The following is a 13,839-nucleotide window of genomic DNA, read 5'->3' on the forward strand; positions in this document are numbered from 1 at the left end:
CATCTTAGCTGTGGAGGGCAGTGTCACTGGCCCTCATATGTGGGATCCGAACTGGGGCCCTCTGGCATCCCAAGCCAGCTCTTAACCATCGCGCCATTCGGCTGGCCCTATTTTTGCCTTATTTTTAACTTCTTCTATAAAGCAATTTTAAACAAAGAGCATGTTTTTACAAACGTGAAAAGTAATATAAACTAAACAATTTTTTGAGATAATGTAAACCATGAACTATCTCTACGTACTCTTATTATTTTTATTGATGTAATATCTACTGAGTTTGGAATTATTTTTATAATTTAAAGTAATAAATGGAAAGCTAATTCTCTCAATTCAAACACAACTTTTTTTTGAGCAAGTGATTGCCTAATGACATTATTAGAAATTGAAGCCTTTCAGAAAGGAATATATATAAAATTCTTAAAGTTATTATATGAACATGTTTTTTTTTTAACATGGTTAATAATGTATTACTTAGAATTGACACAAAGTATTGGATCAATAAGGATTTTTAAAGTAATTTCCTTTATTCCGGAGGCTTACAGACACTTTAAAAAATATATATAAAATTAGTATTGAGGGAGATCTCTAAGATAATTATTTCATTTTCCTTATTTAATGTCTGACTTAGAGGCCTTTTTTTTATGATTCATCATGTCACTATGTAAGTTTATAATCTGGTGTAAAAATGGTTTCATGTTAAAATCCAAGTATATTTTATTTGTTTGGGGGGAGTTACTTTCGCTTTAATTAATGACTCAGATTGGAAATAACGTTAAAGTGGTCACTCAATACTAATGTGAACATTTTTTGGTCATCATTTAAGTGTATCTCAATGGAGGAAGTGGGTGTTATATCACTGTGAGTTTTGCAGAGCGTAGAGATTTTGTGCTTTGTTTTTTTATCGGATTTGGCCTGTGAATTACAAGGGCAGAGACCGGAGGGGCCAGTGTTGGAGCTGGCATTCTTTTGAGAGTCAGCCGAACCCCTGTGTTTGCCGACCTGGAAGGTCACCACTGTGGTGCAGAGTGGCCGTGAGGGAGCCTGTGGACAGACCCAGGTGGGACTCTCTTTGGGCAGTGTAACCTGCCACCTTGAGCCTAGGCGTCAAGCTAGGGCGCTCCATTGCACACCCAGCTGTGGGAGTGTGACTGCTCTGTAAAGGCGGCCTTGTAGTGCCACCCCATCGAGGGGTCTGAAGACTGAGGAGGGTTCATGAGAAACACGCCAAATGGCACCTGATGGACAGTGACAGCTGAACTCAGTAGACAGCAGCTGTAGGAAGCGCTTTCTGTCTGTCCTGGAAGGAGCACTGAGCGAAGCCCCCAGTTACCTCACAGAGCATAAAGCCGTGTGTTCGGACCTGAAAATGTTTGGGGGCTGCATTCCTGTGGTCCACCCGAAACAGAAAAATCTACGTAGCGTGGCCCCTGGATGTGTCCACAGCTGCCGAAAGCTACCAGACGAGTCAACAGTTGTGTGCAGCTATTTAACAGCTTGAAAACAGGAGACTGTCTGGCAAAGGTCAGAGTTTTCTCTTCCATAATTAATGACTTTTAAACCCTTTCTACTATCGTTTAATGTCCCTCCTGTGTTCTAACAAGTAGGTGACTATTTTGTTCTCCTAGTCATGATCTCAGGGGCACAAACAACCCCGCCATCTAAAAGGGATGCTGCACTTTGCATACATTAAAAGAGGAAGAGATGAGAGGTGATCTTATTTATGTAACTTAAATTGTTATCTAGTATGACAGAGACGATTCAGGGACCCATATGAATTTGCATTTTTAGCGACATTATTAAAGCTAAAGGCATAAAACGTAGTCCATAGCTGTTTGTAATATAAGAGCAAGTTGCTTGTTGTGACCTTTAACCCCCTTATTTGCCTAAAGGCCGTTGCAGCTGCTTCCCCCACTAGGCTGCCAGGTCTAGTTAAATGTATCTTTAGAACAACCAATATTTATCTCATGTTTATAAAGGAAAACTACACCAATAAGCATTCAGGCCGATGTAAATCTCCCATTATGTATTTAAATCCACCGTGTATCAAAAAGGAGCTGGCTGAGGTAACTTGCAGCAAAAACCATGACTTACAGGGTATTAAAATAGGACTAGAAATGCAAGTTCAGAACCAAGGACAGGGCATGGGGCGCTCCCTACCCCGCCCACCTCTGTGTCCCAGCTGCTCCTGGGCTGCTGCTCCCTCTGTCAGGGCTCTAAGGGACACTGCCTCTGTTCTCAAGGAGCAAGGACGCCCGTCCTCAGAGAAGAGGACATTTTCTCCTAAATTATGGTGGAACTATCTTGCATAAGGACCTGTGAGTAATGTACCAGGCAGTGTCGTCCACCGCAATGATACAGGGCCCTGAGTGGTGTTTGATAGAAGCCAAAAGCAAGCATTAAAGAAGGCGTTTGGGAGGTGAGTTGGTGGCAGGATAAGCCAGGTGCTCCCAGGGTGTGGCCTCTGTGGCTTCATTTGATTAAAGGGTAGTACTTTGATTGCCCGAAGTTGGAAAGATGAATTTTATCCATTGCAGGGTTCTTACGTTTTTATTCTCTTAGCATGAGGTTGATAGGAGCTATGCACACAACCTGTCAACGCTCCCTGAACATTCAAATCTCTGAATATTCAATACACACTGCGCGTGCAGGCTGTGCCCACAGTAGGGCTTCTGGGCGCCCGCCTGGGCCCCCCCAGGCTCCCCAGAACGGGGGTGAGCTGCTGCCCATGCTCCACTTTCCTGTCTCCTGTCCCTGGTTCTCATCTTTTATGTGGGGCAGCCAGAGAATCATCGTCTCCCCCAGCTAAGCTTGCGCCCGTCTGCCTGTGGCAGGAGAGCCTCGGGCCAGTCATTTGCTGCAGTGGTTTGGAAACGTCACGTCCTGTGAAGTGTGAGGCGGGAAATGCAAGGTTTCTGGACCAGCTTGAAGGATGCAGCAGTTTTATTGAGTCTAAAAATTGCTATTGCATCTACTCATGTTTTGGTTAAACACAATGAAGTTTGTCCCACAGTGTTCTTTTCCTGTCATTCTTTGTGCTTCTTTTTATCTCTAAACAAAATATCTGACAACTAGATGACCTGCCTGAGCACATGATCTTTTTAAATATCAGCATCATTATAATGCTTTTCCTGCGTTTTCCGTACTCTGTATAACTGGATGCATTTGTTTTTATTTTAATGGGTAAAATGGCAACCTCTTTCCGATTTAAATCTCTCTTGATCACCATAATAAAATTCCTTGTGCATTGCCGTCCCCCGTAAGAATTTTGACAGGAATCTAAGTTGAACTCGGCAGCCCCTCTCAGTGGGTGTAACACTCCCACCAGCACTGTGGCACCTACAGATGGGGAGTTGACTCATGAAACTTGATTCTGGTAGAACCGGAAGTGAAGGGATTTGAACCTGAAGAACCTTACAGGTCACCTGCTTCATCCTCCCTCTGAAGGACAGAAATAAACCTCCAGGGACACCGACATCCCTACCTGCGGCCCAGGCTCCCAAGTGCCCTCAGCCAGCCTGCAGTCCCCCATGCTGCCCCGTGTCAGGATGACACCTCTCATTGCCATTAGCCTACTCCACTGCCCGGTTCACGGATCAGCCCACAAACTCGATCACCACTTCTGTTTCCTCTAGATGAAAATCTTTATGGTGAAGTTGACGACTGTGAAGAAATTATAGTAATTTGATATTAATAATTTAAGTGCTAATACACTGGCCAGAAAGAGTTAATGTAAGTTTTCAGAAGATGAATCGTTCCTGAGACAGACTTAGAAGGCAGAAGAATGTGGGTCTTTCTACCAATTTGATTTGGCTGATCAGCTGTGAAAGATGCGTGGTGTTGTGAAGACACACAATTTCATAAACGTAGGGCTGTTAGAGTTGGAAATGAAAGCCTATCTTGTCCCACTCGGGACCAGATGGGAGGGTATTTGCTTAATCTTGAGTTTGCTTTTTTCCTGTGATGTAAAAAAGTAAACCTCAGCTGCCCACCTCATCTGTAAGGGGGGGGCATCAGTGCTACATGGAGCTGAGGATTAGAATAGAGTGTGGAATGGAGTCAATGGAATTGTAATAGGTAAGTATGATATCAGGGGTGGGAGGGGGGTTGTTTCTGTGTGAAGGGTGAAAAGGATAACCATTGCATTGTTCTGTACACCTGAAGCTAACAATAAAAAAAAAAAGAATACTGTTCATAACTTACCTCGCCTTTAATCTGTTATTCTTAGTTTAGAAGAATGCTTTTCCTTTCATCTAAAACGAATAGAAATGATATACATAATGGTTCGTGATAAATGTATGTGATAGCCGTCTACCCTAATTGCCTCATATCAATTGCGCTGTATAGTAAAACAATTATGGAAATTTAAACTTGCAACCACGGCTAACGTGGTGAATTCTAGATCAAACAAATGTGTGCATATCTGCAGTTAATTTGGAGCCTGTTGTTAAAAACCTATTGTCTTTAGCAACTGCTGTCCTCTCATTAAACTTCTCTGGAAAACCCCAAGGTCATTTTGAAGCCTCTGATTATGGAAGATAACCTCTTGTTGCCATTCACACTCACGAATGTGCTTCTAGAACATTCAGCTAGTTGTGGAATCATGGAGAGTAGTCGGTCACTTGTATCTCTGGCCGAATGGCTATTTAATCAAAAATATGCATCCTCCCCATGATGCTAGGTCTGGTCAGTACGTGGCCGAGCCATTCCCCAGCCTGCCGTGTTTTCTGTCTCTGCAGCTGCGACAGCTGGTCAACATGTGCATCAACCCAGACCCAGAGAAGCGGCCGGACGTCACCTACGTGTATGACGTCGCCAAGAGGATGCATGCGAGCTCCGCCAGCAACTGAGCGTGGAGACCGTCACCAAGAGCGTAACCGAAATAATTTAAAGTATTTTTGTGCAAATCATACCTCCCTGTTTTGGTCTGGGTGTTAAGATTAGTGTTTCAGAGCTCATGTGCTTTGGATCCTTAACCAGTTTTCATATAAGCTTCATTTTGTACCAATTTAAGTCACCTTCTTGCAAAGCCCCAAGCGACTTTGTAACAATCAAATTGTGTGTTAGGAGAGTAAATGGAACATGATGGGTTTTTATTGGCTGAAGATTTTTAGAATTATGGAGCGTTTTCTGGGGCTAAACTGCATTCAGACCGACTCTCAGTGCCAAACACTGAAGGCGCAGCTTGGCACTCAGCAGCGACGCCCCCCTCAGCCTGAGCAAAAGTGTCTGAACCTGTGACGGCTTTCCAGTGGCGTGCGGACATTCGAGAAGGAACAGAGTTGGGCACTTCTGTGATTGTTTTATTTTTAAAGGTTTGAAGTATGTGTTTTAGTTCTTAGCATTGTAGCTTTCAAATATAATTCTTAAGATAAATGTCAACATAGACTATTTGAGAAACATTTAAAACTCTTAGCTTATACATTCAAAATGCAACTATTAAATGTGAAAAGATTTGGGGACACAATGTGAGTCAGACACTGAAGAGTTTTCCGCTTTATTTTGTTTTCTTTTCATATCTTTGATATTCTCTTTGCATTAAAATGGTATAAATGAATCCATTTAAAAAGTGGTTAAGGATTTGTTTGGCTGGTGTGATAGTAATTTTGAAGGTTGCACGTTGCCCAAAGCTTTTTTTGTGTTTTCATTATTGTTTGTACATTTGAAAAATAGTCTTTAAATAATCTTGCAGTACTATATTTCAATTTCTTTATGAATTTAAATGCTCTACTCATAATTATACACTAGAGTGTAAGCATATATTTTTATTCATAGATTTTATCGAAGTTCTGATTGGTGCCCTTCAGAAATTTTTTTATATTCTTCAAGTTGCTTTCTTATTTATATTCTCTGTGTGTTTTATCCATGAATGTTTTGGGTTTTCTGACAACATAATACCCTGAAAAAGTATTGGGTATGCCAGCACTCTTCCTGGATTGAAAACCTTTTCTTAAACTGTGTGAAATCCGGGCGCCCCGTGTACATGTGCTGTGTCTTGTTGGAGAGGAAGACAGGATGTGTGTTGTGCTGTGCTTGTGAATGTTGAGACAGTTTCAATTCAGTTGACCAGGTTGTAATTTTAGAATATGTTTAAGAAAATGAAAACTGGCCATTACCACAGCCAGAATTTGTATGAGATTAACATTTCTGTTGAGGAGTTTTAAGCAAAGTCCTGCATTCGTGCATGAAGATGACAGAGATGGTGACGCTTCATTTAGTGTGAGGAAGCGGGCAGAGTTCAGTAAATGCCATTGTGGGGGTGTTTTCCTGGACGCCCCGTGCTCATGGTGACCAGTTCCTCACAGTGGCAGTCATCATTAAAGGACGCCATGCCACCGCAGGACCCCGGGATCCATAACCTGCCAACGTGAAGACCTCACCTTCAGAGAACACCTACCTTTAGCTGATATTACTGCTGGCTTTGTTTTTCATGTAAGTACTTTTCTTACAATCATTTGAAATGCGTTCAAGTCATTTGTTAACTTTAAAAATGTGTGAAGGGCAAGAGTATAAGCTCTGCCTTTTCCCGGATTTAGTCAGCGATGGTCTGTTAATGGGCTATGGTATCTGAAGGGTAATGGATCTTGGGCGAGGCAAGGCAAGTGTGGCCGGCCCTTCTCCTGAGGGCCGGACGCGCCGTTTTCCCAGACCCAGCATGTCCGCCGCGCACCTGAGCGTCCGTAGGTTTGTCTCCGGATCCAGGAGGGGAATGGCTTTTGTTGCCCGTCAGTGTCACATTCATTTTAGTGTCAGGAACTGGACTGAGATGAAATGTTCTCCAGTTGGAACCAATACTCTTTTTCTTGCAATCTTTAAAAATACATGGATCTAAAATTTGTTAGCTTAACCCCTTGTGGTGACCTGTAAGCAAAGGTTCACCTTTTCTTGTCAGTGACTCTTACCTGCTACAAGGAAATAGCTGGGAAGAATTTAATGATCAGGGAAATCCATTATGATTTTCAACATGTGGAAACTTTTGGTTTGGGCTAGTGTATCTTTTTTGATCTAAGTGTTCATATTGTCCCTGAAGAAACCACTGTGTCAAAAGCAAATTTTAATTTTGAATGGGATCATTTCAAAGAATTATGAAGATGATGAGAAGTTTTAATTTTTATAATCACCTATAAAATGTTCCCTTTATATTTCTGTTTATAAGTACATTTTGTATTGATTAAGTAAAACATTTGCATGGATTTAAGGAACAATAAAATGAAAGGTACATCTGATGCTAAACCTTACTGAGACGTTGGTGCCCGTTCCCCAGCGCAGAGTGTGGGGTGACTGATTCGTAGGCTGAGGTTTAGGAATGGTGGGTGAAGGGTAACCCTGTATAAATAAAGTGCTCAACAGTGTGCAATGATTGTAAATTTACTAAGACATTACAGCCATCTCATGAATGCTGTACCGGTCTCCATAGTTACCTGTTACAAAACACCTTTCTTGCATCAATATACTTCAGGTGTTGCTGTTAACATTTACATGATATTTATTTTAACCAAAATGTTACTCATATTAAATGTTTGTTTTTCTTTAAAATGAATGTATTATGTGTATAACCCACAAATGCATAATTATCCTATGCCTTATATTTCAATAGTACTGTAATATGGACTTCTTTTGTGAAATACTCTTATTTTGTTATGCTTCAGATACACATACTAAAAGTACTCTGATGTTAGCTTTGAAAATTGTATAATATCCTAATATAAATAAAAATATAAAATTAAAAAATGAGTACAATAAAATTGTTACGTATCTGTGATCTTTTCCCCCTTAAGTCTCACGTTGTTTATTTCTGAGTGCTACTTACAGAAACAGTTCTTATTCACTTCCATAACCTGATTATTCTGAAGAAGCTTAAGAATTGAAATAGCCAAGGGTGATAATGGTGCTCTGACAGGCCCTAAGAAACGGTTTTTTTTTTAAAGATTTTTATTGGGGAATTGGGGGGATGGGAACAGTGCTGGGGAATTGGGGGAAGGGGAACAGACAAGTTGCTGTCGTTTTCTTCTTCAGTCTAGTTGTGGAGGGCGTTGCTTCACTGGCCCAAGTTGGCACCATCATTGCGCTCTTCCCTGGCAAGGCAGATCAGTCGCCGGCTTCTGGACGGCCGCTCACTGCGGCTGCTGGCCGCTCACGTTGGCTGCTGGCTACATACGGTACCCATGGCAACCCACTGCCATAGGGACTGCAGCCTACGCCGTCGCCAGTGACTCACAGCAGCCCAGCTCCAGGTTGAGCTGTTGTTCAGCATTTTTGCTGTGGAGGGCAGTGTCACTGGCCCTCATATGTGGGATCCGAACCGGGGCCCTCTGGCATCCCAAGCGAGTTCTTAACCATCACACCACTCGGCCGGCCCTAAGAAACAGTTTTTAAAATATGGACTAAACTAGGTTTATCTTCACATGTTCCTCGTCTCTTTAGTATGTCATCTTCTGTCTTTGGATGAGAAAAGCTTTCTAGAATTATAAAAAGTCTAAAATTTAGGCAACAGATTAAATTCCTGTCACTGTAATGTGCTGCTAACAGTGTCACAGACGATTAAATGTCCTTTTTACATATAAGGGAAGACTGCCCCTAGGTCTGGAAATGGTGAGGCCAACAGGTCTGAATGGGGTGAAACCTACCAGGCTAGTGGTGGCGTGATGCGTGCACCTTACTCATCGGGACCACATTCCAAATGGATTTGGGGAAGACAAGCTGATTTATAACTGGGACTTACATGAAAGGACCTTTATTTAGTCTGACTGTTCGCGTGTTCATGCGAGGGTGTAAGGTAAGAGTGAGTTTTAGGCACGAGATAGTGTTGGATTTGTTAAAATTTTACTTCGAAAGTATGTTTATTAACTAGAAACGTCAGTGCCGGGCAATATGTTGAAATGTGTTATTAATTGGGGAAGCGATAATTACCACGAAATTGATGCAGTGACTTATTAAAATCAAATGATGACATTACTGACAGTACTGCAAAGAAACCCTTGTCAAGAAACTTCTGTGGCATTGTTACTTCATCTGCTTTTAACATTACATGTGAATTCCTAGCTCAATTAATGATGAACTAAAGCAGACTCATGGGATTATTTTTCAGAGAAAGATGTGAAAGTTTGTAAAGTTTATTTTACTTTGAATCGAGAGTTTTATCTGAGGGAGTTTCTTTCTGATCTGCTTACACACCCATTTCATGCCTCATTTAGGTGTCTAGGTCTAATCTAAATCCTTAAGAGATGAAAATAAAGTAAAAGAGAACTTTCAAGTTAGGATTCGGAACCAGTTTTTAAGTAAATTATTGTCACTGTGAGTGTTACAGTGTAATCCTGTGAGTGTTATCTAATGTCTCCAATCCTCGCTTTCCCAAGTGGAAAGAAGGGATATAAATTCTGAACTCTACAAGAGAATTAAGTGACAGTACATTTTACAAAGGACTGACAGTGATGCCTGATGCTGGTGGGCGCTGGCTGGACGTGGCGCCATTCTCACCGCACTGGCCTGGTCCCTCAGAGGCCAGCGCTCTCTCTCACCACGGGGCCAGCACAGCGCACGCAGCTCTTCCGTCTCGGCTGGAAGAAACCCTGCTCACCTGCCATGGCTGACCCTGAAAGCACGTTCTCAGGGAGCCCCGGCCTGCAGCCCCGGCCTGTCCCCTGGGCGCTCGCCCCAGCTGTAGCCCCGCGGTCCCTGTGTGAGCCTTTGGCTCCTTTTCACGTCCCCATGGATTTGGTGTGATGAGCGCTGCCTGTGCTGTTTGGTTTGGTGTCCCGTCCGTCCGTCACATGGTGTCCCGTTCACGTGGTTGCTGTTTTTGTTGAATTGCTACATGAACGTTACGATGCTGTAAGTGGAACTGAGCACACCAGGGCTCTGGGCAAAGATGCACAACAGCGGCGATCGGGACAGGGACCCACCGGTGCGGGAGGCAGAGCACAGCGTGTTCAGCACAGAAAGCCGGCCAGGGTGCTTTCCTCCTGCAGTCCGTGCTCCCGAGAGAGCCGAAGGCCAGCCACCACGGGGCAACTGTTCTGATTTGAAAAGGGATTCGGCTTAGTGGGATTCTTCACTGGAAGGCTGCGAGGTGATCTCTCCAAAGGAAGCATGTGGAGTAAGTGTCTCTTCGCCCTAAAGCTGCAATGCAGATAACCTGGCCTAGAGGCATTAATATGTTTTTAGATAAATGGATGGATGGATGCGATATTGAAAGCTTCTGATAATCGAGTCTGCCTGATTAATCATGCCTAAGGAATATATATTATTGGTTACATTTATATTTTTCTTTATCATTGACTTACGTAGCCTCAACAGCCCAAAATGTATGTTTGGATACCTCAGTCATCAGAAAGAAATAACCATCTTTGTATCATTTCCAAGATCTGTGTATATGCGTTTGAGGCTATAGAGTGTTTCCACAATGCATTTTGGAATGAAAGTGGAGTAAATTGAGTGCTCAGGAGACATTTCTCCATGTTAATGGTGTAGGAGTCCTCGATCCAGAAAAATAAACTTCATTTCTGTATACCCTGCATTTATCGGGCGTTCAAATCAGGCTCACGTTACGCTCCTTGTCTTACCCAGGTTTTCCTGACCACTGAAATGTGCTCTCTTAACACGCTGTCTCTCTCCTTTATGATGGGCATCACCATTGTAATGAAATGGTCTGCTATTATGAACGTCTGCTTTCCATGCAAGGCTCCGAGCTCCTGGGTAGCAAAGGTCATGCCTATGCTGATCGTTACTACATCCTAAGTACTCAGCAGAGTACCTGGAACATAGTAAGTACCTGGTGCACACTTGTTGACGAGCGTTTACATGCATGACCTCACCTATCTGTATTTGCTCAGTGCTTCCATGAGAGGGGTGCCGCGGCCCCCAGCTAGCAGCTGAGGAGACTGCGGCCCAGGGAGGAGGAAGGATTTTCCCAAGGTCGCTGAGGGTCAGATTATATTCCAGTTCCACGTCGAGTCTCATGCCTTCATCTGTTGGCTGCAGAGGAACCATCTGAGAAAATGCAGCATTGCATCAAAGAGCTGAAATGGAGGTAAGTGAAGCCATTTGTTGTATTCTGTACCGTCCCGCTGGGAGGGACGCTCAGCCTGAGCAGAGGGAGGACAGCCTGCTCAGCAGGTGTGTGGATGCAGAACTTGATGGGTGAGTGACCCAAGGTGGGAAGTGGTGGCTTTCCCACCTGCCAGCAGGGCTAGGGACAGGGAAGAAAGCCCGGGAAGGCACCTCCGCAGCATCCGTGAAGACCTCTGTTATTGGTGACAAAAGGGATGGAAAATGCCACATGCTACATTCAGTTTGTGTTCATTGGGCTCATTCCGAGGACCAGCTATGCCGCTTGGGCACAGTCCCCATATTTGCTTTTGTAAATGGTCATACTTGCTTCCTTAAGGAGCTGTTCACATTATCCCCATTTTTAACCCCGTTAGGCAGTGTAAGCCCTTGTGAACTTGCTCAAGGTCACACAGCCTGGAAGTGATAGGAGCACATGGTAAGTCCATTCTGTGCTCAAACATGTGCGTGGAAAATGAACGGGCGAAAAATGTTAGGCAGACAACGGGAAGAAAGGGGTTTTGGAAACAATATGGAGATGTTGACAGATGTCAAGGGAAGTGGTTCGTTTAAAAGGATAGTGGCTCTAATGACTTACAAGCTGGGTGTCCATCGATTTGAATTCGCGTTCTCTCCACTGAGATGGTAAAGACCGCGGGATTCTCTGCGGTTCCACCTCCCCCGGCGGGGTTGTCGCAAAGCTCGTCTGGTCGGCTTTGGGGATTTGTCAGGTGTCCAGTGAAGGATCGATCTGTCCTGATGCTTCAGAAGGAGTGTGGTGCATTTCTTATCAGACAAGGTGGGCCGTGATAGCGGAGTCCGAACACAGGCGGCATGCTGTACGTGTGATCTGAACCCCTTCATTCTAGGCTCATTGTGTTTATGTTTCAGAGAAATTGTGCCTTAATTTTAATCGTGGTAACATTTAGAAATAGATCTTCAAAAGGACAGAACTGCCTCATAATTTTACCTGCCAACACAAAGGCAGTTCAAGGAAGTTCAAGCAAATTTCAACATGAAGTGGGGGTGCTGAGTGTACCCACCAGATACAGCATTTGGGGAGGTGCCCTGCAGAGTGTCCCCCATAATAATGAGGCAATCATGGGATAAATTGGGTGTAAATCACATCAGTGGGGGTTTCTCCAGCTTCTGTTGATTTGTCAAAACACTTTATCAGGGAAAGCACAAATGAAAACAACCCTTTTCTGTTGGAAGCGATAGAGCGTGCTTGTGGGTGGGTGTTTGCCCGCAAGCCCGAGTCCCTTGAGTCTAAAGCCCCCCAAGCAGTTTGGCTGGAGTTCTGTGAGCGACTCCCGGGCGCAGCCTCTTTACAGCACGTTTGACTGTTCTGGGCGCCGCTGTCTTCTAGGCAAAGATGTAAAGCTGCTCCTGTGTCCTCGAAACTGAGATAGATATCTTTGTGCCACCAAGCGAAGCAATTATTTTGCCTTCCAGTAGACTCCGCTTCCTGCGCGTTGGCACCGCTGCCCGCTGTTGTCAGCGAGGCAGCGACACTGGGGTGAGCTTCATTAAGTGGAGCCGCGCTGGCGCTGACCGTTGATCCGCAGCTGCTCAGCTGCGTCTGGCCGCAGACCGCCCTCCCTCTGCCTCTCACTGCTCTTCGGGGAAAACCAAGCACAGAAACAACCCACTTGCCTGGTGTTTGGAGAAGCAGAGAGCAGTTTGATTTCAATCGCCAGCCTGTCCACCGGCTGGGTAAATCAAATATCAGTTTCCTAAGGGCGGAAAGAACAAGCAGCCTGAGTGTGCGCGCGTGTGTGCGCGTGCATGTGTGTGTGCATGTGCATGTGTGTGCACATGTATGTGTGCGCACGTGCGTGTGCATGTGCATGTGTGGTGTTTGCGCATTGTACTTTGAGATCCAGTGTTTCCATAGGTTAAACCACAGAATTCACCTGGTAACTTAAAAATAAGGAATTCAAAAAGTATTCTGTCTTTAGAAGTCGGTTTAGTATTTTTTTTAAACCTACCATGATTCCCTGAAATCTAGGATTACACAGCTAATGCCAGCCATGTAAAATGAGCAAGCTTAAATTTGACCCATTTAATTACCGAAAACTTCCCGTTTTGTGTATTTGGGGGTAAAGTGTAAAGAAGGATCACTTTCCTAACTTGTACCTCTGTTACATCATCAATCTAGGATGCTTATTTCTTTCACTTCAGGTAAGTTTCCCCAAATGTATGCTAACTGTGAGACTCCAGAAATAACAACTCGAGACACGAGTCCTTTTGCAATATATCTGGGACACCGAGGTTGGAAATGGTAGTGCTATGCCAGCTTAACCTAGGCTTTCTCGCTCTCCCTTCTCCTAAATACATCATCTGCTCGAATAAGCCGCTGCTGTTTTCTCCGCGTTTCGCAGGCGAACGATAGCTGAACTGCAGAAATGTGCCAGTCCTGCTTTGTGGGCAGGTTCACTCTGTGCTGTGTGTCTTTAGAGACTTGATCTAGTTCCAAATTTTATATGATGATACTTTTTATTTCCAGGGTGTATTATTCCACTTCAAAAGAATCTAAAGAGTCTTTAATAATATTCCTTTTAAAACACCCAGCACAGGTTACTGTTCAAAACCCTTGTCTTTATGAGTTGGAAATAAACCCCAAAGTCACTCTGGTTCTAGAAGGAGTAGAAATGACACATAATTCAGCAGTTCCTTCACGAATCCCTTTCCTCCTCCCGCACCTGTTCACCCTTGCCCCTCTCTGGACACTTAGCATCTGTAAGTCAACTTATAAAAATAAAAACGGAATTTTCTGTTTCTTTAACATTTTATGTG

General features: G+C 43.8%; 1 protein-coding gene across 5 annotated transcripts in view; it reads left to right on the forward strand.

Annotated features, from left to right (window-relative positions):
- NEK7 (NIMA related kinase 7) overlaps positions 1-7,756 on the forward strand; it is a 106,954-nt gene extending 99,198 nt beyond the window's left edge. For all 5 annotated transcript variants that reach the window (XM_019638126.1, XM_019638125.1, XM_019638124.1 and 2 more), the window contains one exon: positions 4,734-7,756. In XM_019638126.1, the coding sequence (XP_019493671.1) occupies positions 4,734-4,844 (111 nt within the window). In that variant the 3' untranslated portion in view covers positions 4,845-7,756. The remainder of the gene's footprint in view (positions 1-4,733) is intronic.
- The last annotated feature ends 6,083 nt before the right edge of the window (positions 7,757-13,839 follow it).

Source organism: Hipposideros armiger, unplaced genomic scaffold, assembly GCF_001890085.2.
Source record: "Hipposideros armiger isolate ML-2016 unplaced genomic scaffold, ASM189008v1 scaffold_37, whole genome shotgun sequence".
Taxonomy (NCBI): Eukaryota; Metazoa; Chordata; class Mammalia; order Chiroptera; family Hipposideridae; genus Hipposideros; species Hipposideros armiger.